Source organism: Ostrinia furnacalis, unplaced genomic scaffold (assembly GCF_004193835.3).
Source record: "Ostrinia furnacalis isolate ACB-3 unplaced genomic scaffold, ASM419383v2 OfSCF0216, whole genome shotgun sequence".
NCBI lineage: Eukaryota > Metazoa > Arthropoda > Insecta > Lepidoptera > Crambidae > Ostrinia > Ostrinia furnacalis.
In genome coordinates, this window is record NW_021130455.1 from 223,292 (window position 1) to 251,177 (window position 27,886).

Below are 27,886 nucleotides of genomic sequence, written 5' to 3' on the forward strand. Positions count from 1 at the left end.
ATTTTACGATACTTACGTAAATCGTTCCTAAACACCTTACTTAGGTACATCTTATTCATTGATAAGACCGGTAACTATATCAGTAGAATTTGATTGACAATCTAGATATAAAATGACTATATTATTATTAACTAAGTTATAACCTAAACTTCGCAAACGATTCTAATAAAATTACAATAACATGTCCTTATCTGGGTACCTCACCTAATCCAATGATTGAGCTTAAATCAAGCACCGAAGTTGGGACTTGTATTGCGTTGGCATCTACTTACATACTATGTTAGGCTAAAAATGCAAACTTATGCAATGGACGTGTAATGCTATAAAGAACCAACGAGCAGTATCCCAACTCTTGCCCGTTTTGGTTTAAGCGGATTGCTTTCCCACCAAATACGGAACGAATGACAGTCCACTGAGTTATGTTATTAAATGACATGACATACGTTCCAGATGCGACATCGGCTTACCCACATATCATTTTGATTTTCGGTTGCGTTGATAGTGGCATAATGCTGTCCATCAAAGTGTTAGTAAATGGCGGATTGATTAAACTATTCCCATTGCTAAATTGAGAATGTGCGATCGCCTTTAAAGGAAAGTCTACTTAATATGTTGAAATAGGAGTAATCAAAAGCTTATTGAAGACGCACAAATTATCCTGGATGGCATTCTTGGGATGGGAAAGATGTTCGGTTGATTAGGGCAATGGCAAGATCGGGTTCTGAGTTACATCGATCAACACAAGCATAAAAAACTGTTTGGATTGCAGCGACTTTGCTTCGTAGGTATACTGCTGAAGCATCGAGTTATAAATATAGTATTTTTTACCTACTTAAGCTCTACAGTGAAAGAAGTTAGGTAAATTGTTTTAGTTAGGTAAAAATTATAAAAATAATTCGTACCTACTTACCCCCTTACTAATAAAAAGTTACACAGTTGTTGAACACTGTTTTAAAATGACATTTCCATACTAAACGTCACTTTAAAACATTGTTCAACGAGCGTGTAAGTTTTATTAGTAAGGGGGTTAGTGTTTTACTAAATAGTGTCGTACGACTTTATGTTAAAGTATCATCAATTAAAAGTATCCTAGCTGTTTGGTAATCTTTCTAAAGATGTAAGATCTGTAGAAGGCTCCGAAATTTACGCCTAGAACATCATCTGAATGACCTAGCCAACGGGCAGCATGGCAGAGCTTCATTGCATTTTATCAAACATCTTTAATCTAAGATGTGCCACATCGACTGCACTTATGTAGTCGCCTCACTCGTAGTCGAGCATTACCAATTTGATGATTTCGACGATTAACTTTGGACGTGGGTGTCTCCGCTCTTGAGTTCAGCGAATTACCAGCATGAGATTGTTCTACGCGAATCTCATCAATCAATCAGTGCAATTACCAGAGCTTTCTTTTTTTCACACAACTTTGGGACATCGCATAACTATATGCAGTCCTCTGTTTGTTTTCGCATCTTAATTTTCATGCAAGGTATGGATACAGGTGAAACTACATGGAATTTTTATATTTTTTGGATTTTAACGTAAGAGTGTCTCTAGATTAGTTTGATAAGTAGTTAGGTAGGTACATTATCGTAGACAATATTTTTGGCAGGTTAGCTAACTTGAAAGGAAGGGTAGATAGAAAATATCAAGATTCCGGAGTAATCATCAGAAAAAAAGAACTTAATTTGTCATGGACCTTAACAAAAAACTAAAACGTTTATCCAATAACAACTTGCCTTTAGAACAATGAGAGAGATCGATCCGCGTGGGTACATAGGCGGAGCTGTCGGCTTGCTGACACAAGGTTCTATTCTCTTTGGGATCGTCGCGAAATGGGACTTTGTTGGCGAGACCTGGCCCACGCTTCCGGAGGCGATGATTTACATAAGTGATCATTCCACATCATTGGGCAACTTGGGTACGGGAGCATTGGGCAATGAATTTTGGTCATTTCCTTTATTATTCTACGGAGTTTGGCATGTAGACGAATGTCCTGTTCCTGACGATGACCCAGTTTCCTGAGCTGTTTCTTTCTGTAACGCAGTATTAGAATTAAAATGTAGGTAAGTTTTGTTCTTTAGGTCGTTTATGTGCGCCTCTTGTGTCAGAAATATATATATATATAAATCATTACTCTACTAGAACTCGGTTTTACAAGTAGGTAGTTATCCAACTTATATATACTTTTTATGATAAATACCTACATGCATTAAGTAGAGTCAAGCTAATTTCTTATCAATTTCAGGCAGGCATGTCGAGATTCTACAAATTAATAATATCCCTCTCTTATTTTTCTAAATATAAAGTTTATTTTGCTGCATAATGTAGAGTCCTAATACCAAGTTATAGAGGCATAAAGTAACATCGCGCCATTTAGTTAGAATAAACTCTCTTAGTTGAAATAGTAAGTCCTAGGTAGAGCAGGTAAGTAATCCTGCCTGAGAGAATTCTACCCTGTAAGTATGTTGTTTTTATATAATTATGTTAAATTGTAGTTAAGTAGGAAGGTTTCTATCCAGAGTTAAACCATAACAATTTATATTAACGCTTTTAATAATTATTTTTAATTGATAGGCACAAAGAAGCCAAACGAAGTCGCAGAAAATGCAAAGTGACTCGAGCTAGTTTTGGTTCTTTTAGCACAGAATAAGATCACGACAGAGAACACAAAAAATATGTTTAAAATTAGAAATTACAGTAACAATAACAACTTTTATTATAAAAATAAATAAATCTCAAAAATACATCTTTCATAAAAGTAAAATAATAGTTAATATTTGTAATATGGCAGAGTGAATTACAAATACCTAATTTGATAAAACATCAGTCCCGTGAGCTGAACACACATCACTTCACTGTCACGCAAATGTCCTGTCGATGTACTCGCAGTCGAACTCCGCGAAGAACGAGTCGAAGGGCGACAGCGAGTCCTCCGCGAACTCCGACGTGGTCTCCTGCTCCAGCTCCGTCGAGAACTCGGACAGGTCCGAGCAGAAGGGCGAGGGCCAGCGCTCGGGCCGCGGCTCGGTCTCGGAGTCCCGGAGGGCGGCGGAGAGGGCCGATATGTAGCGCATGGCGAGGCGGAGCGTGGTTATTTTGGTGAGTTTCTCGCAGGGGACGGGGTTGCCGGTGATGGCGGCGGCGGGCACGGCGCGGCGCAGCGTCTCGAAGGCGCGGTTGATCTCGCGCATGCGACTGCGCTCGCGCGCGTTGGCGGTCTTCCTGCGGTACTTGCTGAGCGGCTGCGGCGTGCGGCGCGCGCGCGGCTCGCGGGCCCTCGCGGCGCGCGGACGCAGCTGGTACTTGTCGTGCTCGGGCATGGAGTGCGGAGCGCGCGGCCGCCCCACGCGACGTTGCCGCCCGCGCCCGAATTCCGCTTGAAAAATACGCTCACTCCGCCCACTTGCCCCGCTCCGTTCATGTACATTCGCTATCAAAACGCTTATTCCTTTACTTACCGTCAATCGAACGATTAGTCACTATAATGAAGAGGTACCTTACTTGCTTTCGGATTTTTGTCACTGGCGAATTACCCATAAGCAAATTGCTTAGAGCATCAACGTCTTGGGGGGCACCAAAACAAAAAATATTGCTAGCACATAAAAATATCTTCCGCGAATTTAAGACGTAAAAGTTGTAAGTCGCATTTCAATCCGACACTGAATATTTCTTTGTATAAACACACTATAAACACTACACATCACGAAGTAAATTCCCCTTTTACGTTAATGACAGCAGTGCTTAAAGCTCTTCATGAGCGACAGCAAAACCAAGTTTCGTTTTTAACAGTACTTCGCTCTGTTTCGTCAAATAAAACATTTTTTACTTTTACTTTTTTACTTTACTTCTTATTATTATTCTATGATTTATTAACCGCTAATGTTTAGGACCCAATAAAATTAATTCGTGAATAAAAAGTCGAGAGCCAAAATATTTTAGACCTTTTCCAACTACAATTTCAGAAAACTTTTGTAGCTAAGTGTACCCGGTCACAATGAATGAACAAGCGAGCAGTAAACCTTATTTTATGCAAGTAGGTATAGTTGCTTGCTTTTAAGAAGATAAAGTCCGAATCACTGCTCGATTCGGCGTTTCCGTTGTCACACCTATATTGCCGATGGCTAATTGTTTACCGACCTTGCTTGGGCTTGAACAACGCGTGGGCAAAAGTTTACCGTGTAGGCGCCTAATAATGTCACAACAATAATGGTCATTATAATGGAATTAGGAAGAGGTTCATAATATTCGTAATAAATAAGAGGTCTACAAGAGAACTCGTGCCAAAATAAGAGTACCTACTTAGTTTCAGTTGTTAGAACCTACCTGCTTATTGCCTGCGTAAGTATTGAGAAAAATCTAAAATTTTCAGACTTTGAGATAAGTTAATATTCATCAATTTCGTAATAATTGTTAGGTAAAATAAAAAATATAGTATCACGATTAAACTACTGACTGAATAAGTAACGATAAAGCCGGCTGGGAATTTAAAACAAAATTCACAAGAAAACTGATAAAACTGTACTAGCAAACGCCTTTGCTTTTTTTAGCATTTAATAAAAAACCATAGGTGGGTCATTCCACAAAAATATGTCAACTCTTAGTCCGCGCCACATTTCACATGAAATATTTGTTAATATTTTATTCCAAAATTGTTAAATAACAGCTCGCAATGTGCTTTATTCATCACCCATTTATATTTTTTGAAACTATTTTTAAAACATCTTAAATTCCTTTTGAATGACCCAAAACGTCATTCCCTAGGCATGTCCGTACTCCAAAAGTTTGTGTTTTGGGACCCACATTTATAAAAACATCAACTTTATCCTTTGTTTTAATTAACGAATAATCTATTTAAATGTATATTACACCAAATTCTATTAATATTTTGCGGTTTCAATAAACAATAATTTGATTTTCTTTAGTTGAAAAAGAGTCTACAGTTTTTAGCGTCATTCCCTCGCCACGCACTGATTTTATAATTTTGCGCTTTAATATGTATTTAGAGTGAATGACATTTAGTTGAGTTTAAAGTACGATACGAAGTTATCCTCAGACCATACTGGCTTTGCGGTAGCCGTTTTTTGAATTAGTGCAAACGTGACAGTTGTTACCGAAACATGTGTTAATCCAGTCACTTCGTCAGTCCCTAGTTGAGTAGCTGTATTGATTATAATAGGAAATTGTATATAATTTAATAGTATTTACGTGTAGTTTTTTGGCTATTTTCGGCACATGGTATTAAGCATCTTATAATATAAAGTTAATCTGCATTTGTGTTAAGTTTTACTCCAAATCGTCAGTCCCTAGAGCGTCAGGCCCTAACTTTAAATGGCACTTGGGACTAAATTACTAGTTAGGGAATGATGTTTTGTATATAGTGATAATAACAAAACAACTACATTATGTGTATTAACTTATCTATAAATGTTATGGCTAAAAGTTTTATACTTTATTGGAAGTCATATAGGAGTAATGTAGTATGAAAAAATAGAAAATTATAATTTCTCCTAAAATAAATCATAAAATGACTGGCCCTTTTAGACATAACATAATTAATTAATAAACAATAATTTACACTAATAAAGTATTCAAAAGCATCTTAAAAAAGTTACGGACTAAATGACGTCGAAAATATACAGATTTTTATGGAATGACCCAGGTAAGTATAATTTGGCGCGTATTAAAAAAAAAGAAATCATTTGAATCTTTGAACTTTCAAACTTTAGGCAGAAATATTAATAAAATTAAACGTTATCAAGCCTCGTTGGGAAATTCGCAATGGAATTGCAAGCCGAGCTTTTGCTCTACCTGGATAAAAGGCGTTTTTTATTTGACATGGGAGATCGCAGCGAAGAATTTTTAAAACAACTTACCGTGGAAACAGTATGCAAGTGTCCCCCGTTGAGATATATTTTAGAAATAGATGTAATGGATTTACTGAACCATTCCCCGTGCGTTGGAAAGTTATTATTGGATGAACCTATAAAGTTTCAACGTTCCTGCAACAAAATACTGTATGCATGTTTAAAATCAATAGGAAATGATTTGTTAAGCGATGTCCAAGTTACACAAGTAGCTGTAAATGTAAGATTAAGGGCTTTACCACGATTATTAGTTGGATTAAATCCACGATCATACCCTGGTCTTGTCCAGTTTCAAGGGTTGCTTTTAGACATCTCAAAACCTATGCCCTCTGTTTATCACACAGTTTGGTCTTGCCCAGAGCAGTGTGACGGCAATGAAGTTATCGTGCCCTATATACCAAAAACACCGCCGAAATGTTACATTTGTAGAAGCGTTCTCTTTGAAAACAGTGGACTGAGAAGATGCGGAGAGCAAGTTATCGCAACGTTTAAAGTAAAACAAGAATTGCTGATAAGAAAGTTCAAAATAGTCGATGATTTGATTATCAAGCTGAAGCTCGGATCAGTTTTCAGCATCACCGCCACAATTTTGAAGAAGACAATGGATGTATGGTCTTTGGAAGAAGTCGTGGCCTTACCAGCCCCTATGACATCGGCTGTCCCAGCAGACATCAGCGAGTTATACAACATTTGCGACGGCATACCTTGGAAGTTTATATACTGCCTAGCATCTTCAATAGGCGTAAATGTATGTCCACTGAACTGCTTTATGCATCTTAAAATAAGTCTTCTGATGAGTTTGACGAGTCTGAAGGCCAACATGGTGACCGGTTCAAGCATCATTCATGTCTTGGCGGCGGGTCTGGATACCAGCATCGTAGGAACACTAATGGAAGAAGGTGCGAAGTTAGCCGATACATCAATAGCGTTGGGATCAAGTAATTCTACTGTGTCTACTGCACTTCTCGGGTCTTCTGGTGGAGTATGCTTTATGCCTTTACCTCTGCACACCTACAATCAAAAGTTGACGTCTGCAATTCTTTCAGCAATAGAAAGTGGAGAAATCTCACACGAGTTCGGTAGAACTAAACTTCGAACAGCAGTATGGGCCCAAGGGATGGACTTTAAAAAAATAAGCCTTTACAATGTTGCTAGCGTGTTTGCTACAGTCTGCCGCGGCGACTACGGTGAATATCAAGATGAAATTGTCGAGTTTCAATTGCAACGTTCTGTGGAACCGATAAAAGTTACTTTTGAAGAGGTGCAAGCAATAAAGGATGTTGCGTTGTACGTCGACCTTGTGTCTGGGATACAAGTTTCCTTGGATGGCGCGACGGAATCGTTGTTGAGGAATTACTTTTTAGCTGCTCGTAAAGAAAGGACTAGAGGAGTGTCGATAGGCAGCATGGAGTCATTGGTGGCTACGTGCGTAACGTCAGCGCGCCTATGTCGTCGGACGACTGCCACTATAGATGACGCAATATTTGCGATTTGGTTGCATGTCAGTGGGAGTCCAGAGCCAAGATTCGCTCCTGATGAGTATCTTCAAACACCAGCAGATATAAAGAAATTGCAAAAAATATTCAACCAATTTATAATTTGGTTAGAAGAATTTACTGGTAATTGCTACGATAAATAGAATGTTCAGTTTTTGCCTATTTCAGATTTACTTTTAATACCTTTAATGTAGTATGAATAAGAACAAAGTTATAATTTAAATAATAAATTTTATTTTTAACATTTTGTTTTAAATTGATAATCTCAACATTTAAAATAATAGTGACACACAAAAGTACATAATTGAAAACAATGCAAAACTTTCATATAAATTCTCATAGCACCAAAAATATTATTAAAATCCTTATAGCAAAATAACATTACCTAAGACTAGAATATATTATGTATTTGTATTTATGTAGATTTAAAAAATATATTAGTGCCTACAATAATACAATTTATTGCACATTATTTAGAGCAACAGTAATCATATTAAAATAACATCTTCTCCTACAATTATGTTTTAGTAAAAATTATAGTTCATTAAAGTAAGGCACATTTAAACATTAAGTACATTACTAAGAAAGCACAACACAATATAATGATAAGTAATGTCGTTATGAGTAACAGCTACTTTTATCAACACATACATATCCAAATAATTTAATCTTCAGCCAAAAAACTGAAGTCCAATTTTGCTTTATTGTGTAAATAATTTTTGGATGTCTTAAACTTTTCAGTGAGCTTAATGTGATTTTGTCTCAATGTTAAACTTTCTTCAATGAGAGACTTAAGATTCTCATCTTCTTCAACTCTATTTGTGCTTTGGACCATTTTCATACAGTGTGTAGATACTGGTTCTCCAATTTTAAAGTTACTTTTTTGAATCGAGACTACACTGTAAGGAAGATCTACTAAATTGTGAGCATCACTGCTCAAGAGACTTATGGTTGACCACATACAGTTGGATAGTTTATCAGTGAGGGAATTTGAGTGACTGTCTAATGTTTCAGAAAAATTTGATGCATTTGTAATAATTTCCGAAATTTTAGATAATTCAATACTCAGATCTTTAATGCTGCAGTAGAATCTTTGATTTCTAATTTCCATCAAAATTTTATTCCTTAGTTTGAAGCAATCTTTAATGAGTTGTATGACATCACTAATTTTGTCTCTTCCTTTGCTATCATTATAATTTTCAATTTTCTTGTAGGATACATACACTGTTTGTCCTTTGGTAAAAAGTGCTTGATAATTAAATTTTGAAATAAAATTATTAAGATCTGTAGATAGTCCTTCTATTCTACGTCTAGCTGCTGATTCCAGCCTGACAGTCAGTTGAGACCAAGCATTTTGTAATTTACTGATATCATCACTCAGTTCATCAGCTTCTTTAAATAACTTTTCAAATCCACCTAATAGATTGGTTCCAACTCCATTCGCTTTTAAATTTTGCACATGTTCTTTTCCCATTGTAGTAAACTTTTTTAAAGTTTCTTCCTTTACATGAAGTTTTCCAATGTTTTTATCAACAAAATTATGTCTCAAAACTAGTTCTTTGCTTTCATTTTTTAATGACTCTGCTCTAACAAATAAGCCTTTTATCAGTGAATCATACAATTCCATTTGAGACATAACAAAGTAGAAGCCATTTCTGTGTAGCAACTGACAATTTTTGAAGTTTTGTATCAGCTCAACTGGTAATGAAGGTTTTAAAGACCTTTGTACAATCTCTGGCACTATAATATCTGATTTCTCTTCTATTAAATATTGTTTGTTGTAGAGATATACAGAAATGCTATTTTCGTCCCAATATTTCATAACAGTATCTTCACCATCAGTGATCACATAATTCTGTGAAATCAATATTTGCTCTTCCACTGGAATGTGTGTGTCATCTTGAATCCACTTCTTTAACATAAAAGCTGTGGTTTTATCATCAATTTCATAAGCATAATGAGTCAATGTAGCAACTGAAAATACCTTCATAATCTTCTTACTTAATATGGTTTCCAAAAGATTAAATATAACTACATTACTAGATGTTTCTTTCTCTTCTGAGGGTATGTTAAATGTGACTTTTGAGGGAGCATCTCTGCCTCTTAGCTTGGGGTCCCACTCCAAAGCAACCTTTAACCACTGCTCTAGAGAGGCCTTAAGTGGCTTACTTATAAAATTTTCAGGAAACATCTCATTTGAATACTTAATATCACCATGGAAAGTTTCATAAATGCAAATATTGTCATGTGTTTTGGCTTTTACATGATGCATCCATTGCACTGGAGCCATAAAAGGCAAAAATGGCCGTGTGCCACATATCACCTCAAAAGCGAGAAGTCCAAAAGACCAAAAATCTACAGAGTTGCTGTATGTCTTACTGTAAAAAATCTCAGGCGCCAAGTACTGCAATGTTCCAACAAAGCTGGCACAAACTGAGTTTGAGTCAATTTCTTTGGCATATCCAAGATCAATAAGTTTGTATGTAACTTTCTTCTTACCTTGCAATCCATTGTCCATATTTCCTGGATCATCCAAAACATGAATAACAATATTCTCTGGCTTAACATCCCTGTGTGTTATTTTATTATGATGTAGAAACTGCAGTGCACTTCTCATATCACCAAGTATTTGACGGACTTGGACTTCTCTCAAGCCATTGCAAGATTCTGGTAAATTTAGGTATTGTCTTAAATTTCCCCCAGCACAATACTCCATACACAATATTGGAAGTTTTGATGGATTTACAGGCTTTAACCCCTCCTTGAATTCGGGAGGTAACTGTTTTGTTCCTACTATGTTGGGGTTCTGACAGTTTTGTAACATTTCTACTTCTTTAGTCCATCTTTCTTTGTGTTTTTCAGTGAGTTCATCACCCCATTTACACGTTTTAATAGCAAGTCGTTCTTGAGTTTTTTGATGTTTCCACAGCACAACTACACCAAAGCTGCCTGAACCTAGTACTCTATCTTTAATCCAGTCACCAATAAACACTAAATTGTCCATTTTAGTATATTTTAAATGAAGATATTTTAATTAACTAAAACCAGATAGATTTACGAAACGAACCAAAATAGAAACACGGAGATCCCCACAGTTTTTCCGTTTAGTTTTCTGTCAATCTGAAAGAAATCTGTCAAATAGTCGACTTGTCTTGCGTTTAGTTGCTCAAAGTAAAAAAAAACTATGCAGCAGAACATTAAATGCATGAGTTGGAACGGAAAGTGTCAAAAATATTGACATTTGATTTGACAGATTTTACGAAAAAAAAGTCGTGTTTGTTGTGTTTTTTTCTGTATTTGAATTAGAAAATGTTATAAAAGACTTGTTTTTGATATAGATTCTAGATTTAAAATAATGGAGACTAGTTTTTCCTGCCGTACGTGTATGAAAGGAAATAAGGCGTTTGTAAATTTGTACGAACCCTTTAAAATAGAAGAAGAGTGCAACCTACCGTTAGCTGATGTGTTGACGGAGTGTTTTTCATTACAGGTAAAGTACTGTTAATTAAGTTTAATAATTGAAACATAAGCTCTGTAACTATGTTACTTATTAATCTTTTGTGTAGGTGTCAAGGGAAGATGGACTGCCACAAAACCTTTGTCAAGATTGCGCTAGACTTCTTCAGCTTTTGTTCAACTTTCGGAAACAAGCCATTCAAACTGAAAAAGAGTACAGAAAATTGCTGGAAAGTCGCCTTGGAGCCGAAATAAAACATGAGAATTTTGAAGTTGAACTTAAAAATGAAGATGATTATGCAGAACATTATGATGATTTTGTGCCAGGCGTAGATGTTGATAATGATGCCCCTAAACAGGAAATTGAAGAAAAAGAATATGAAGAAAAAGCGTGTAGTGAAAAAAATTATCAATGTAATTTGTGCAGCAAGGAGTACAAAAGAGAAAAAAGATTTTTGAAGCATCTGGCATCACACAACAAACCGGCTGTACCTTGTGGCTTTTGTGGGAAAACTTTTCCAAAGCAGTCTACATTGAAAAAACATCTAGCTAAATGTTGTAAAAACTATAACAGGTGTCAAATATGTGAAGAGGTTTTTGAAACTGAGCCTCTTCTTTTGGACCACATGAAGCTTCACTCTGTCGTTGAGGTTAAAATTGAGGGTGAGGAAAAATTCCCATGTCCTGAATGTGAGAGAGTTTTTAGTAAAAGCAGGTCACTAGCGATACATTTGAAAAAACATAGAGATAACAAAACACTTGCAGTATACAAGTGTGATACATGTCATAAAGAGTTTAGCACTAAGACATTGTTGACAAGGCATATAAACTTGCACAGTGCGGTCAAACAGTACTCCTGCTCCAAGTGCCCTAAGATGTACTCAAGAGCTGACCAGTTGCAAGTACACCTAAAGTCACATGATTCAGTTAAACCATATAATTGCCAGGTTTGTGGAAAAGGTAACTATTTTAAAAACTGTTTATTCATACAAAACCATAATGTGATACTGATAAAGCAGCCCATACTGGATGATTATAGGCACATTATGAATATTATGAATAATATTGTAAGTAAAAAAGTGCCAACTTTGAGTGTGGGGTCCTTTCCATTCTCATTTTGAATTACTTTTTTAATGCTTGTCTTTATGACATATATCAAACATTGTTACAGCTTTCAATCAGTTATGCAGCCTGAAAGACCACATTAGAATCCATACTGGAGAGACTCCATACCTGTGCTCCCAGTGTGGCAAGGGTTTCCACAACAGCTCCAATCTAAGACAGCACATGATGCGCCACACAGGCCTCAAACCTTTCGCCTGCAAGCTCTGCCCTAAGAGTTTTTCTACCAAAGGTATGTTAACAAACATGTTTTCTTTGATGTTTTGTATTTTTGAGACATGCTTGATAAATTCAGTTTCTTCTCAACTGTATTTTTTTAAATAGAGTAAGTATATATTTGGTTTGTATATGTACCTACATGCATTGTTGGTTGGTGTACCTTTCCAAATAAATAAAAAAATACACAGTGTAAAAAGACAATGATAAAAAAATTGGATTGACCATTGAACTCAATTCAATGGTCAATACAATTTCTTTATTTCCTTTTATTCCTATGAAATAAATCTCGACCTTTGTAGTAATAGGAAATATTATTCACATACAGGGTGTCCCAAAAACAATGGATAACCCTGTAACCATCGATAGGCCTCGCCATGGTCTCCCTAACGTCCAATTTTGACCCCAGTAAAAATATCACCGTTTTCAAGATTTTTAAGTTTTTGTGCATTTTTAGAAAATTGCCACCTTCGATTACTNGATAGCCCAACTATCCCTTGTGATAAGGAAAAAAACTAGATTGAAAATTATCCTCATTTGTAGAAATGGCATGAGAAAAAGTAATTGAAGGTGGCAATTTTCTAAAAATGCACAAAAACTTAAAAATCTTGAAAACGGTGATATTTTTACTGGGGTCAAAATTGGACGTTAGGGAGACCATGGCGAGGCCTATCGATGGTTACAGGGTTATCCATTGTTTTTGGGACACCCTGTATATTTACGATTTCATCTCAGATGACCAATTAGTCCTTGTTCAGATTTATGAGAAAAAAAGCAACAACAGTTATAAAAACAAAAAAAATTAAGAAAGTCTTATAAATGTTTCTTTTTTTCACCTTCTGCTTCCCAAAGTTCACGCTTTATTTATACAAATGCTTACTGTCATCTTCAGGTCAAATGACTTGCCACATGACAACGCATACTAACATCCACCCCTACAAGTGCGACGAATGCGGTGCCTCCTTTACGAAGCCGACGTCCTTGAAGAAGCACAAATTCATTCACTTGGGTCTGCGACCTTTCGGTTGCGATACTTGTAATATGCGGTAAGTGTCAAGAATTAGGGTAGTTGACACCACCAATCAAAATCGTGACTCCTATAGATTTTGTATAACAATAGGATTCTATCGTAGAGTAGTTAATTTACTTCTAATAAATAATTATAAGTTCTTTTGAGCAACTGAAAATATTTTGTAGCTGAAAAGTAACAGGATTTTCAGGTTTAAAAATTAAAAGTCTAAATCTAAAGATATCGAATTATTAATGCTAACTCCCCAATAGTCCCTTTCACGAATGTCAATTGCGTTAAAACAATTCGATTCCATTTCCCGGCATCGCGACTGTAAGTTCCCTGTTGCAGGTTTACATGCAAGGACCACCTGAAGCGGCACGCGCGCATCCACACGGGCGAGAAGCCGTACAAGTGCGCGTACTGCGAGCGCGCCTTCACGCAGAGTAACGACCTCGTGAAGCACACGCGGCAGCACGTCGGCCAGAACATATACCAGTCAGTATCTTAATAGAAACTCGTTCTTCTATCTTCTGGATTATGGACCAGCTAATACCAGTGTCCTATCCATAAAGTTAATATTCTTTCGCTAAGTATATTAACTTTTTGGTCCTAGAAGACAGTCTTGTACAGAACATAATACCAGTCAGTTTCAGTATCTGAGCAAGCAGGATGAAAGCTGTTACCTTCGAGCCAAAACACAATATAATATACCAGTCATTTATCAGTAAGAGACTTGTTGACAATATAATAGGGTTGAAATTGTTGACAAGATTTCAGAGAACATCTATTTTATGAGTTCTTTGGTCCATCCAGCAGGGAAAGGGATCAAGCAACTTTTTTAATATGGCCAGTTATAACATCGCCACTTTAATTCCTAGTAAAATTGATCCTAACCAGCAAGCAATCCAAAACTAAACTTATTTTTCTTCTCTCCACAGATGCACAGTTTGCGAAATGAGGTTCAGACTCAAGAGTGAATTAAAGCAGCACTACCCGGTTCACTACGTTAACGGAGACCAACTCGCCACAATCCCAGTAGGGAAGGATAACCTCGCGCCTGTAATGATGCTAAAGCCCAATGATCATCCGAGCGAGCCCACAGAGGGAAAGGAGTTCCCCAAAGACAATGTGGACCCGACCATCATCATCAGGATCAACAGGAACGGACTCGATAAGAATGGACACGCGGGAGACATCACTATTAATATCAGTCCGGATGAGAATAATTGAGGGACTGAGAAAATAGGTCAATGTTTTTATTTAAGGTTGATTTACATAATATTTCAGTTTATTTGAATGAAGTCTCAATTAAGACTTAATTTTTTTTATTTATTTTAATAGTTACTAGTTTTGTCTTTCATTGTCCAAATGTTATTCTTTTATTCCAAATGTAATTTCTGCTGAGTCAAGTCTCTTATAGTGTTTAATTAAATAAGTAAGTAATTAGTCAAGTTGTTTTAAAACTAAAGCTTTAGGAAGCACTGCTGTTTCACAAACAAATGGTAGTGTATAAGATGCCTTATTCTCTCTCACTAGTTATACAATTTTACAATGTTTTATAATAAGATTTACTTAAGAAGTAGTTAACACGTCGCTAAGCGAACTTAAGATATAATAATATAATCAATCATTATTAAAACGATTAGTATAAAATTGTCTGTTTTGTTGTAATAAACACCTAAAGTATTTCTAAAATTAATTCACAATTATTAATTGTTATGCGATTTGAAATAATTTCATTTAGGTATTTATATTTGGCTATGCGATTATAAAAGTATTGTAATATGGATGGACTTCTAATCTCTTATTTATGCAATTGCTCACAAATTACACTAGCAGGTATTAACTACAATACATATTTAAGTTGGCTGTCATAATATTTAAGATTGTTAGTTTCCAACATCGAAGACTTTGTTAGTTACGTTCATTATTTACTTAATATAGAAAATGTTTATGGTCTCTGTAACTGGTTTTCTGAAATGATACGAAAATCGGTTCTCTTTTTTCCCTGGCTCCTTTTCCCATTATTTGGGGTCGGCTCTCCGTGTTCTGAGGAGTCCTGGGTTGTCGAAATATTTTTCTGGCCACGCTCTTAAGTCACCGTGGACCGCCAGGTGGCCATTGGGCGTCCTCTACCTTTCTTATTATTTGGCATTCTAAGGCCTGTTTTACGACATGGTCTTCGGGGCGTCTCGTGTCATGACCGAACATCGTATGCGGGCCCTTGAAATACTCGAAACTCGGTTTTAAATCGTGCAAACTTATTTTGCAGATATGTGATAAAAATTTTACATGAAGTGTTTTTCGAGAAGTTGTGTCTTGGCTGATGGTGTCAAGATATCAACTACCAATTTGTATATTCAACAACATATGAGACGATTCGGTGACGCAAAGGATTGTGTCTCGCTCGAGTCCCTAATACTTATGAATGTTAATAAATTAAATACTTAATACCCATTTTATTTGTAAATATTGTTTTAGTAGTTAATCGAAATTAATTGTGAGTTGGTTCAACGGATTGGCCCAAATGTAAAGACAAATTTTATTGTGTTATTGTAATAGGTAAAGCTGGATGCATTTAATCTTGTACAAAAAATAATTTATTTCAATTGGTACTTTATTTATATTAAGTTAGGTTTCCATTTATTTGTTTGTAATTTGGTGCATTATGAAATACACTAATAGATACACCCATCAATATGGTTTTATTTATTTTATGCTGTTTCGTTTTTAAGTTATATTTTTTAAGTATTAAGGACCTACATGATTGTAGTAGCAAAGAAAACTTGCAACCGCTTACGGTTGGTTGGTGTTGTTTGAAGTCCATATAAATACAATAAAGTTCTGAAAACAATCCATACAACAAACGGAATTTTATTGACGTTTGTTGCTCGAAAACGTTAATTTCAGGAACAACCTATTTACAAACCTACCTACAAAGAGGGCTCGGAACAAAATAAAAAGTTCACGTTAACAACAAGGTGACATTAGAATTTTTAGAAACGTGCACTTTTATACTCGTATTAGACCGATGAATTTTAAGTTTCGGTAAATGCTTACGTTATAAAATTAAGAAACAAAAAGGACATCATCCACGTTTCATATATTTTTTGTTCAAAATCAAAATTGTCGGCCAATAAAAAAAAGTGCTGTGTTCTGACAGAATACGTCCGCCTTAGCATTTGTTACTATGGCACCAAAGCTGTAGCACCACTATGCGTCGAGTATTTGAGATCTAAAATTCATCGACGATTCATACATTTTTTGTTCAAAATCAAAAGTGTCGGCCAATAACAAAAAATGCTGTCTTCTGACAGAATACGTCCGCCTTAGCATTTATTACTATGGCACCAAAGCTGTAGCACCACTGTGCGTCGAGTATTTGAGATCTAAAATTCATCGACGATTCATACATTTTTTGTTCAAAATCAAAAATGTCGGCCAATAAAAAAAAATGTGCTGTATTCTGACAGAATACGTCCGCCTTAGTATTTGTTACTATGACACCAAAGCTGTAGCACCACTGTGCATCGTAGTATTTGAGATCAAAGTCAGTCGTTTCATATATTTTTAGAGCTCAAATACTACGATGCACAGTGGTGCTACAGTTTTGGTGCCATAGTAATAAATGCTAAGGCGGACGTATTCTATCAGAATACAGCACTTTTATTTTTTGGCCGGCACTTTTGATTTTGGACCAAAATGGATGATGTCCTTTAGGATCAACCATTATAATATGAGGTGTAGAGTTCAGTGCCCCTAAGCACTAATAACTCTCGTAATCATATTCCATAATCAACCGTAGCAGGCGTTTTTATTTAACACGAAATAAACGATTAAAATCATCAATAAACGATTCCTATTCATTGCTCTATGATTACCATCAATCCTACCACACGAGAACGATATTTATTCGTGCTCCGGGTACTGAATGACGATTTAAGAATTATACATGAATTGATTACTAAACTTATACGAGTGAGAGAGACTGCAAAATCGGTTACTGTTTTAGTGTGAAAGAGATAGACCGAGAAAACTGAGTGAACTTATGAAACAACGGAAGAGTGAACGAGGAAATTTAAGGAAAGCCTGAACGGAGGAAACTAAGAGGGAAAACGTTCACTCACTTGTTTCCTGAGGAATGAAGAAATGATAATTGAACTATGTTATATTATGTTATTCGGATTAAAAGACGTACAATATAAAAGAAAGTCTCTTTAATGTTTCGATCTACTTTATCATGGCTTATTTACGCATACCTACAACAAAAAGAAAATTAAGGCGGTCTTATTGCTGGAAAGCTTTCTAGGTAGGTAACTCGAGTAATGACGCGAAATCCGTTGGTGTATCACATAAATATACCTGAATAAGTAAATGACCATATATTAAAAATTAATTAAAATATTTATTTACTCATAACTGAACGAGAAAGTACGATCTACTTAGCATAATGTTCTGGCTAGGCGTAAGTCACATTCAATTCGCGCGTAGGATTCTTCGCGAAAATGAAAGGCGAAGCATTAAAATTGTGTTCTATTTTGATGGCTGTAAGATCCAAATCGAATCTGAAGGCGCTAGGGCACGTGCCCTCATAAGGAGATTCCAGGATTACAGGGGAAGGCGGCGCCACATATAAACCTTGTTAGAACCTATTTGTCAACCAGTTTGTCTCTACATTGAATCGAATTTCGTTCGCTATGTTACGCCTAGTTAAATTACATCGATCAACCTAATGTACTTCGTAGTAAACTGAAGCTAGCCCATAAAAAATGAAACTAATGTCCCTATTAAAGACGTAATAGCGTGCTTTAACAATAATTGTTATAAATAAAAACCAAATTAGTTAACGCATTCAAAATACAACGGCCTATGTTTCTTTTATAACGCATTATAAATTGAGCAACAATCAAAATAATTGACACAAATGACTCAATTCCATTTCTTTAATGGCTTCCAACTTGCGCTGTGGGAGATCGGTTGCTAAAAGAATCAAATTATTTATGGAACCCGAAATTCGTGAAGCCTCCAAACACAAACGGAAGCCATAAAATAAAAATTACTTCTTAACTTTTACTTGAAAATTGGTCTCGGTAGCTTTTGTAAGCTTTTTAAGCATTCATAAATCTTCGAGCTTTATAAGAAGAGCTTTGACGGTGCACAACGGAAATTCAATCATCTCCGGCGGAGCTCCCTTCCTGCCCTCTGTATGCATTTACAGTAACAAAATATTTTATCGATTTTATGCGCCGTGCGTCGGGGTACCTAGATGTATCTAGATATCCTTTGATGCCAGAGATGTAACATCCTAAAGGTACAAATAATAAATGAATAGTAGTCCTTGTTAGGCATTATAGTGATTGATTAGCTTGATAGTTGGCTATCTTAACTATAACTTACTACTTAACTATCTTTTTACTAACTTAAAAGCTTTCTACGCTCGTATCTTAGCTGAATTAGTATTAGGTACTATTAAGAAATCTATCCGTTACTTATCTTCTTATTTTCTAAGATACCTCACTAGTGGAAATTCAGCCCTTAATTGGCATGTGAAAAGTAGAAGTCGGACATCTTGATATAACTAATTTAAGATGGAGATAAGATCCTACCAAATATCTTATTTAAAACCCAAAAACTTTTTTAGTTTTTTCGCATTTCTAGAGATACATACCTGAAAACAACGATAACGTTATCATTAGTTTACCTGCATACTTCTAAACTAAGATAGGGCACAATAGTTTGAAATAAAGTTGCTCCAAAAGTTGCTCTAGATAATCAGTTCGAATTGTATTACTTTCAATTTAAACAAACATGACAAGGTGCTTACTTTTAGAATCAAAACATAAGTTTTTGGTAGGGGTGGTGGCTCTATTTAACACTTCAGCGAAAGTTACGGTACCTTAAGAATGAAATTATGATTTAAACGTAGGTAGATTGTAGGCCTTGTCGCGTCTGCGCGATATTCTTTGTCGGCCGAGGGCGGGCGGCGCGAGCTCGACGGGAGCTGTTATCAGTGCGCAGCCAGCGGCCGGGAGCGCTGTACGAGGTGAGTCTGCACCATTTTTTCCCAAAATAATAATAATTTGTCACCTAAACAAAAAAAAAATTTGAATATAACACATAATAGAGAATTTCAGTGATAATTCAGCCGGTAGAGACGTATGCACTTTGAATTTCAGATCGGCCAAAGCTTTCATCTCGATTCGATAGATGGTTTTACTCCATATTCATCGATGAACAGCCAATTAATGAAGCGATGCGCCGTTCGAAGTCGTGATTTATGGACATCAATCATTTTATATTAACTTATTTATGTACTTTTGCGTTTAAACTACAACGTTGTAACATTTTATGATCTGCGAGCGAGATGATATTGCATGTTTTGTTTTGACGAGAGATGCGGATGCCATTTGTTGCATTCGACAACATGGCGGTACAAGGTGCACTTTATTACGCATGACAAATGTATGACCTGAAATTCAGGTCTTGTACAAGTTTAGCTTTTGAATTTAAGATTAACTGATATTCAACACATTTTATTACTAGTTTGAAGTAAATAAATATTGTTGTTATTACTTAGTTTTTTTTAAACTTAGGGTAAACTAAGCAATACTTTAGACACCTATGAGGTCGATAATTAATTTAGAATTGAGTAGTTTTAGTATAAAGAAGGCAGTTTACTAGCGAATGTAGCACGATCTTACGATTTAATTTGAAAACTTTAAAAACCACCTTTTTGCAATAAACTGAGAGCGAATAAAAATATTTTGTAGCACAATTGAATAGTCATAAATAAGCGCGAGTTCATAATTGTTTCTAACTCTCGTTGAGGCGCGATGTCGCGCAACGTTGCCGCCATGTTGTGCGACAAGTTTTTACGTCAATTTTTGCTTCTTGGCTAGGCTTTAGCATAATAAGGTTTTAAATATGCTAAAATAACATCGAAAAGCAGGTTACATTTTTTGCGAAGATCGGCTTCTTGAAACTCATAACTACGTGAGCTTTCGATTTTATCGCGAAGATAAAAAAATATATGTAGGTACTTACTCGTACTTTTATTAGATTATTTTTTGATGCGAGGCAATAAATACTTGTCGTGCAGTCTAAAATTCTCGAAGTAATAGCCGCAATATCGCGACAGGTCCTCAGGAATCCGGCCCTCTCCTCTTCTTTGACAAAGCCTCTTCAATAAGCAGCTGCCGCACATTGCGCTACGAAGGCATTCGAGGCGGATAACTTAAACTTTTATGAGTAGGTACTCACTTAAGACGTACTTGCAAAGCTTAAAGCTTGAGGAAGTTCATAATGTTGTTAGGAGTTTTGATGCTTAGATTATCAACTTGATTAATATTTAATGTTGAGAACGGTTTATTGGAAAGGTCGAAAAAGCTAAAACATTGATTTAATGAAACTGAGATATTAATTTAACATTTAGTGTAGGCGCACACCGTTGATTTTTCGTCGGCCGATAGTTTAGTAGGGCAGTTGATCAGTATGGGCACTTAGATTAATAAAACTTTAAGTATGGGCATGTATGGGAGTGCGCACACTACGCCGATTCGATTTGGCCGATTCTTCATACAATTTAAAATCGGGCACAACTATCGGCCAACTAAAAATCAACGGTGTGCGCCTACTCTTATATGCACCTACAGTTAAAATAAATAAATATAGTTGAGGAGTATAAGCAGTTCGTTTTAAATTCATGAAAAATACCATTCGCTCGAGTCAATAATTATTGAGCAGTGCGCATCCGCATCTCACTAACATTTTCACCGCGTTAAAGAAAGAGCGCCGAGAAACAAAAAAACGACAGACGCTAACTACATTAATATTTCTAGTATAAAAATATAAGATAAAAGCTCCTTTATTTATCCTTAATGGAAAGACGTCCAACCTTGATTCAATATCAACTTGAAATCGATATATCGGCTCAACAATAGACTCTCCTTCGAAGCTCCTTGCTCTGTCTGGTTGCCTGAGCAACGGCCGTGGGCTAACGAGCCGTGATGGAGCTAATTCTATTCTGCTTGTCTGTACTGTCGGGAAGCTTAACGTAAATGGGAAGGTACACTAATGTACGGACTATGGACCCTTCTGTTTTAATCTTTGTTGCAGACTTGTTACCTACTTTCGCGCCCTGTCAGAGCTTTTAGATACATAGCTCTACACTTAGGTTTTAAAAATATTATGGATATTGTACTACCAATTTAAATAATACTTAAGTATTTAGCACATCCGACGAGAACTGCAGCAAATTGTTGACGTATTTTAGGACTCGGGAATTTTCCTAGGTTTCAGTAGATAATTAGGAAAAACGTGCGATAAGCAATGTAAGCACTAATACGTAGTTAGATACACAGGCTCTATCATTTATAATACGCATAGTTACTATAGGACTAGGTATACGAGTAGAACATTTTCTATTATTCGATCAAGATGACCTTTGCGGCGAATTAACTTATTCAGTGTATTTTTCTTCGAGGTGACCTGATTTATAGACAATATCAGACACTATTCTTTGTTTGATCAATATTAACTCGTTATTACGATCATTAAGTGACCTTTCATATTGTGTTTCCTTTGTATTTTGTTTCTGAGAACGTTACAGTATTTGTTCATCAGTATTATTGCTAGATCAATAAGTACACACGGTCTAATTCTTATGATTAAAGTTATCAGTTGATTGAAAACAGCAATTCATTTTTAACGGTCATGAAATAAGTAAGCCTACTTATTTCAGTTTCCTATTCTACCCTTCCTTCCTAGATCTTACTGGAGACTTTTACACAGTAGTGTGTAAAGCCAAGTGCTGAATCGAAATGGTGGCCAATATTACACAAAATCAAGCATCATTTTGAAATACAAACTTTTAGTCGACCCTTATTGTTAAAAATTAACAATTCTTAGTGAAAGTTAAAATTGATTGAACATTGTAATGGATTGTCGACTTCACGCAACGATTAAATAACTATTTCAATAAAGGTTACTGATTATTATGTTGTTTATTAATCAATATCACTAAAAATTCTCGCTAACGTATTCTAGAAGCCCGGGGCTTTTCGGTAAGCTGGTCACGGTCGATTAAATGAATATTGCGAAGGTCTGGGGTCCCGCGTGCCCTTGACCCGCTGGCTGACTTGGGGGAGAATAAAGGAATTGAATATTGATTATTTTTGATAAGAAACTGCAAACACGACAGAATAAGTCTGATAATGAAAAGCTTTATCAAGGTTATGTCATACTTTGGAAAATAATCTTTCAGTATACAATAATTAGGTAGTATAATAATTAAAGTTATTAACTATAGAATAAATTAGTTACCTACTTATGATAACTCTTTCACGAATTGATAATGCCTCAATTACGAACTGTAGTAGAATACATATATCCCCGAAAAAGCTTTGAGCCATAGAGTCGACTCTACATAGTGTAAAACAAAGTCGCTTTCCGCTGTCTGTCCCTATAGTATGCTTAGATCTTCAAAACTACGAAGCGGATTTTGATACGGTTTTTTTAATAGATAGAGTGATTCAAGAGGACGGTTTAACTATACATATTATGTACTTATACTCCGCACCCGTGCGAAGCCGGAGCGGGTTACTAGTAATGTAAACAATAGTTTTGCAAGTCATGCACCTACTTGAGACACATTTTCGTGTTCAGTTTCCAGCATGACGATGCAGCAGCGTTGCGAGACGTTGACGCTGAAGGTGGCTGACTCCATCATCAACCACCTGCGGGAGAACTTCTTCGCCGATGAGCCTCTGAACAAGGCGGTGGGGCTGTGCGAGCGTGGACAACCGCACGCGGCCTTGGAGGAGCTCTGCACGGCCACTTTGGAAGATGGGCTCTCTTTGGCCACTTTTGCCGACGAGGCCAACCGAAAGGTAAGCCAACTCTTGTTTTGTGTCCCATATTAGGCTACTAATAGAGCTGTCTTGTGAGCGACGGTATAACGCAATTAAGAGCGAGTTTGTAACGTTCTGAGAGCGGGGCAAATGCAGTTCGAGACTGGCTTTGTACAGCTGTCATGACGGATGGACTGTCCGTAAAAGTAAGTGGAAATTATTTATACCTACTCATACTACTACCTACATTTTCTGTGACTAGAAAGTTTTGGAGCTATTAAACTGAACTGTAAGTCACCGATATTTAATTTTTTATTCTCAGCTACAAAAAACGTGGCAAATATTTGCTTAGTGATAACCGTCCAAACACAATTTTAACGATCTGCGAAGAGTAGGTACACCTACACGTGCGTGAGTATGATTTCAACACAGATTATTTATAGAGATTTTCCTCTTATGGTGGTCCGTCTCGTAGCAACCAGCCTCGTAGCAACCAGTCTCGTAGCAACCAGTCTCGTAGCCGTAGCAACCCCCGTAGCCGCGCCTCGGCGAACGGTGGCGCGGCGCCGATCGCGCTGTTTTGCTTTATTGTGTAGGTAGCGCGTGACCCCTCGCCCTCCGAGTGGAAGGGGTCTGAGAGACAGCGCGGTCCGCTGATTTGAAAGCCGAATTAAGCTGGAGGGTGGACTGTGTCGATATATTCATAATGCATTCAACATTCAATCAATTGACCACACATAGGTACATGTATACTTATACAGTGTGAGTCACGTTAAAGTGTACATATGAAAATAGATGAAACTAGACCTATTTTTATCGACAAAAAAGAGGTCAAAAATTTTTTGAGTTTTTTTTTAAATTTTTTATAGAATTTTTTTTCTTCAAATTACTTATTGTAAAGAAAACGTAATAACTTTTAAATTAAGCGGTATATCCTGATAAAATAAAAACAGTAATAATCCTAAATAACAGGCAATACTAAAAAAATACATAGAATACACAAAAAATGCGAACAAACAATAAAAAATGATACTTTTTGAAAAAAATCTGCTTAAAAATTCGTGTTTTTCGGTTATTTTATAAATTTCTCCAAAAAATGCCCCTATAACCGGTGGTTTTTATTACTTTGTATTATTTTCTATCGTATTATCTTTGTAAAACCAAAAATCGCATGTCTCTATCCCTATCACAACATTTGCTATGATCGTTTGAACAAAGGCCTGCCACAACATTATTCTCCGCTACAGGTAGAGACAATTTTAATTTTAACTAAAATGCTTATTTTACTTCGAAATCTTTTGTTTTTATTTGAAATCTAACTTGTCTTTATCAAAATTACAAATCTAGAGCCATTTTCAGTTTTGTTGTTAACGAAGCGATGAATGGCGCGCCCGGAGAGGCTTAGTTCAAACGATCATTGCAAACGTTGTGATAGGGATAGAGACATGCGATTTTTCGTTTTACGAAGGTAATATGATAGAGAATAATACAAAGTAATAAAAACTACCTGTTATAGGGGCATTTTTTGGAGAAATTTATCAAATAACCAAAAAAACACGAATTTTTAAGCGGATTTTTTTCAAAAAGTATGATTTTTTATTATTTGTTGGCCTTTTTTGTATATTTTATGTATTTTTTTAGTATTGCCTGTTATTTAGCATTGTTACTGTTTTTATTGTATCAAGATATACCCCTTAGTTTAAAAGTTATTATGTTTTCTTTACAATAAGTAATTGGAAGAAAAAAAAGTCTATAAAAAATTAAAAAAGAGTCACAAAAATTTTTTGACCTCTTTTTTGTCGATAAAAATAGGTCTAGTTTCATCTATTTTGATATGTACACTTTAACGTGACTCACACTGTATTTGATTCATAGTCGTTTGGTTATAGTGGTTGGTGACAAAATATGGATTCATTAATAAAACAACGTTTGCATGGCGCCCCCTATGTTTATGATGTGTCACGCTCTCTGATTGTGATTCTACGATTCCCCCTACTAGGTGTCACTAATCAATAACACTAAATTTAAAATAGCACCCATCACCAACCATGTAACAAGCAGATAAACAAATTAAAATTACGAATGAAGATTAAATTGATGTTGACTCAGCATAACTGGCGAGAGGTAGAGCAGAACAGACCGGAGTGGAGATTCTTATTAAGGGGCCAAGACTCACTTACCAAATTCGCCCACAGCTAACTTTTCATCACTAGATTATAGGTATTACTTAGTCGGTGCCAACTAGTAGGGATGCGCAATTCTTGGCATGCCCTTTCGAGCATGTCACGAATATAATATTAGTTGGTGTCTTCTCGTAGGGTTGCGCAATACAATAACAGCAAGAGCGTCTGCGGACGACCAGCTTCTTGAAATGCTGTGTCAATAAAATGATTTCAATTTCTTTGGGTCGCTGCGCAATCGTTAGTTAGTTTTTAAGCGTGCAGGTATAGTTTATGTATGAGCGTCATTCAAAGTCATATTCAAAACTTCCAGGTCTCCGCAGTGGCCTTGAATGGCGTCTTATGACCCGGAGACATCGAGGTGTCCCTGGCGAAACTCAAACAATCGACCGACGAGAAGTTCAACAAGATCTTCACCATCCTGTACACCGTGACCCGCGACCTGAAGCTGTTTTCGAAGTTTGACGTGGACCGTATCCTGGAGTGCCGCATCATCTCTGTGTCGGAGACGGAGAGAGGCAAGGGGGTGGCTAAGGCGCTGATGCAGAAGACCATAGACCTCGGCCGCCAGGAGGGGTTTAAGGTTTGTATTTTTAAATAAAAATAAACTTAATGTTTTCCTAGAAGTAGGTTTACTATAGCTTCTTCTAATGTAGGTACGAGATGGTGTAACAGTCTAGTTTCACCCACTAGAATGCACATTATCTGTGTTGATTTAACAGTCTACGTATTATCTGTGGTTACAGTAGTTTCATAGCTAAAGGTTTTTCATGTGAGATCTGAATGATGAAATTCAGAAAAGTTGTGAGTTTTTCCGGGTCGAATTCAAAACATTGTATCTACGAGTACATAGGTATCTCTTTCAAATCATTAAAGTTTTTACCAACCATCGTCTTAACCCAAACCAATTTCCATTCCAGCTGTTCAAGGTGGATGCGACCGGCGCGTACTCGCAGCGCATCTGTGCCAGCCTCGGCCTGCGCGAGCTGTGCAAGGTGCCCTACGCCAGCTACCTCGACGACACCGGGAAGCCGGTCTTCGACGTCCCCGAGCCTCACACCGCTCTCTCCGTCATGGTCCTCGAACTAGAACCATGCCTCCGCAAGGTCCCTCTCCCCATCATGGTCACAGTAAAGCAGGAGCCGCTCGACGAGTCCGAGCTTGAACAACTCAAGCAACTCGACCTCCGCACTAAAAAGCCTCTCGTTGCGGAGGCTGATTCCACAGTGGAAGACCCCGGGAATCAGGAAGAACCTCCGAAGGCTCCTCCTGCTAACCCTGAGCCTGCAGAGGAACCTGCAAACGATTCCGAGCCCAGGGAGCGTGATCCTACCATCCCCGATTCTACCAATACTGAGTAATCTGGTAAGAAGAAGTAGCCTTTACTCTTAGAGTGGCTATTTATAATGGAGCTGCACCAGCTCGGATTAAGGGTTTGTTGTAAGGGCTACTTAAGTTTTTAGCAGAAAGGTTAACATTTTAAATGCTACCTTTTTTGCTGTCAAAAAGAATCAGGGGACTTGCCACATCTGCCAATCATGGTGGGTGCATGCATGCTTGATTATTTTGTCGTCTAATAATATTCACCAACTGGTGAACCATATTTATTGGAAGGGGTATTTATTTGTAACCCTATCAATGTTGTAGTACTGTCACTATCTTTGAAAAGAAGAAAAGGCTTTTTTTGTAAAGGAAATTGTCAAAGTTCCCACACAAATTGCTCTAAAATCATACCAAACTTGCAAATTGTTTTAAACTTAAATTATTTTCAAAAACAGCAACCATTATTCAAATTTTATTTTTACGACAGTAAATTAAATGGAATTGAATACAATTCAATCAAAAAAGTAATCAATGTGAGTGCTTTCGAGATTAATTTTCATTTGGGACTTACAAATACGACCTTGGATTATTGTAATCTCTTATGTTTATTGGTTTTAAGGCGAATTTAGACAACTTCCTTTTGCGCCAAAGTTTATGTGTATGATGTTTGTGTCTAAATTGCTGGTCTAGTAATAACATCTCACTTAATTTCATCAATAAATAGGTATTCTAGAAAGCCTTTATATCAATTCAAGAATTATTTTGGCCTAATTACAAAAACACTGTCTGTCTCCTATGAAATTTTATTAAATTTATTTAAATTAAGGTATTATTATGGTGGTGCGGCACAAAGTATTTTGATATAATTATACTGTTTAAAATAATGTCTTGTTTATATGCGGACAATACGACTTTACATTTTTAATTTAAAGTTAGAAATTCTAAAAAATTACTCAACAGTTCTTTAAAGTTGATATTATTTAACTGATAATACGAGTATTTAAGTTAATTTATTGAGATGTATATTTTTACTTAGTTTTCTTAAAACCTTAGACTAGTTGAGATTTAATATTTTTCGAAAAATAAAATGTTTATTTTTACATCCCCTTTTCTATAATCTTCATAGGAACTATACATGTCTTTTCAAAAGATATCACATACTATTATATTGTACGATGTTATCTCGTAATCAAGTATTTAGAGTCGATTTACGAGATGACTGATACTTCAACGTTGTTTTGTAGTATCTTTACATTGTATACCCGTAGTAGATTGTGTGTATTTAGCCATTAGGGCATAGTAACCGACACGTATGCATTAATCATTTTCCATGTAGGTACATATTTAATGTTGTTAACAACAACAT

The 27,886-nt window shown here is 36.3% G+C and overlaps 5 protein-coding genes across 5 annotated transcripts; 3 read left to right on the forward strand and 2 right to left on the reverse strand.

The window, feature by feature from the left end:
• Window positions 1–2,731: 2,731 nt before the first annotated feature.
• LOC114357124 (helix-loop-helix protein delilah) lies at window positions 2,732–3,424 on the reverse strand. The gene is given in 2 exon segments (XM_028310603.1): window positions 2,732–3,338; window positions 3,341–3,424. Coding segments are annotated over 2 exon segments (561 nt in total). The 3' UTR covers window positions 2,732–2,861.
• Window positions 3,425–5,781: 2,357 nt separating this feature from the next.
• mei-218 (meiotic 218) lies at window positions 5,782–7,506 on the forward strand. Its single transcript, XM_028310943.1, has one exon. It carries the CDS (start codon window positions 5,782–5,784, stop codon window positions 7,504–7,506), a length of 1,725 nt encoding a protein of 574 aa, XP_028166744.1.
• Window positions 7,507–7,635: 129 nt separating this feature from the next.
• On the reverse strand, window positions 7,636–10,457 carry IKKbeta (inhibitor of nuclear factor kappa B kinase subunit beta). The gene has a single exon (XM_028310641.1). The coding sequence runs from the start codon at window positions 10,365–10,367 to the stop codon at window positions 8,028–8,030; it is 2,340 nt and encodes a 779-aa protein (XP_028166442.1). The 5' UTR covers window positions 10,368–10,457; the 3' UTR covers window positions 7,636–8,027.
• Window positions 10,458–10,624: 167 nt separating this feature from the next.
• LOC114357218 (zinc finger protein 2 homolog) lies at window positions 10,625–15,599 on the forward strand. The gene is made up of 6 exons (XM_028310737.1): window positions 10,625–10,853; window positions 10,930–11,779; window positions 11,991–12,173; window positions 13,050–13,203; window positions 13,518–13,664; window positions 14,108–15,599. The coding sequence occupies exons 1-6, from the start codon at window positions 10,719–10,721 to the stop codon at window positions 14,397–14,399; spliced, it is 1,761 nt and encodes a 586-aa protein (XP_028166538.1). The 5' UTR covers window positions 10,625–10,718; the 3' UTR covers window positions 14,400–15,599.
• A 3,591-nt stretch (window positions 15,600–19,190) lies between these two features.
• AANATL7 (Arylalkylamine N-acetyltransferase-like 7) lies at window positions 19,191–27,470 on the forward strand. Its single transcript, XM_028311221.1, has 4 exons — window positions 19,191–19,212; window positions 22,833–23,056; window positions 25,511–25,780; window positions 26,118–27,470. The coding sequence occupies exons 2-3, from the start codon at window positions 22,841–22,843 to the stop codon at window positions 25,541–25,543; spliced, it is 249 nt and encodes an 82-aa protein (XP_028167022.1). The 5' UTR covers window positions 19,191–19,212; window positions 22,833–22,840; the 3' UTR covers window positions 25,544–25,780; window positions 26,118–27,470.
• Window positions 27,471–27,886: the final 416 nt, after the last annotated feature.

What these genes read in the sequence shown, in the direction of transcription:
- LOC114357218 (XM_028310737.1), top strand. Translation starts at nt 10,719, where the DNA reads ATGGAGACTAGTTTTTCCTGCCGTACGTGTATGAAAGGAAATAAGGCG. An exon ending in CGGAGTGTTTTTCATTACAG is followed by an intron (nt 10,854 to 10,929) that starts GTAAAGTACTGT and finishes TCTTTTGTGTAG; the next exon opens with GTGTCAAGGGAAGATGGACT. An exon ending in TGCGATACTTGTAATATGCG is followed by an intron (nt 13,204 to 13,517) that starts GTAAGTGTCAAG and finishes TCCCTGTTGCAG; the next exon opens with GTTTACATGCAAGGACCACC.
- mei-218 (XM_028310943.1), top strand. Translation starts at nt 5,782, where the DNA reads ATGGAATTGCAAGCCGAGCTTTTGCTCTACCTGGATAAAAGGCGTTTT.
- IKKbeta (XM_028310641.1), bottom strand. Translation starts at nt 10,367, where the DNA reads ATGGACAATTTAGTGTTTATTGGTGACTGGATTAAAGATAGAGTACTA.
- AANATL7 (XM_028311221.1), top strand. Translation starts at nt 22,841, where the DNA reads ATGACGATGCAGCAGCGTTGCGAGACGTTGACGCTGAAGGTGGCTGAC. An exon ending in CCGACGAGGCCAACCGAAAG is followed by an intron (nt 23,057 to 25,510) that starts GTAAGCCAACTC and finishes CAAAACTTCCAG; the next exon opens with GTCTCCGCAGTGGCCTTGAA.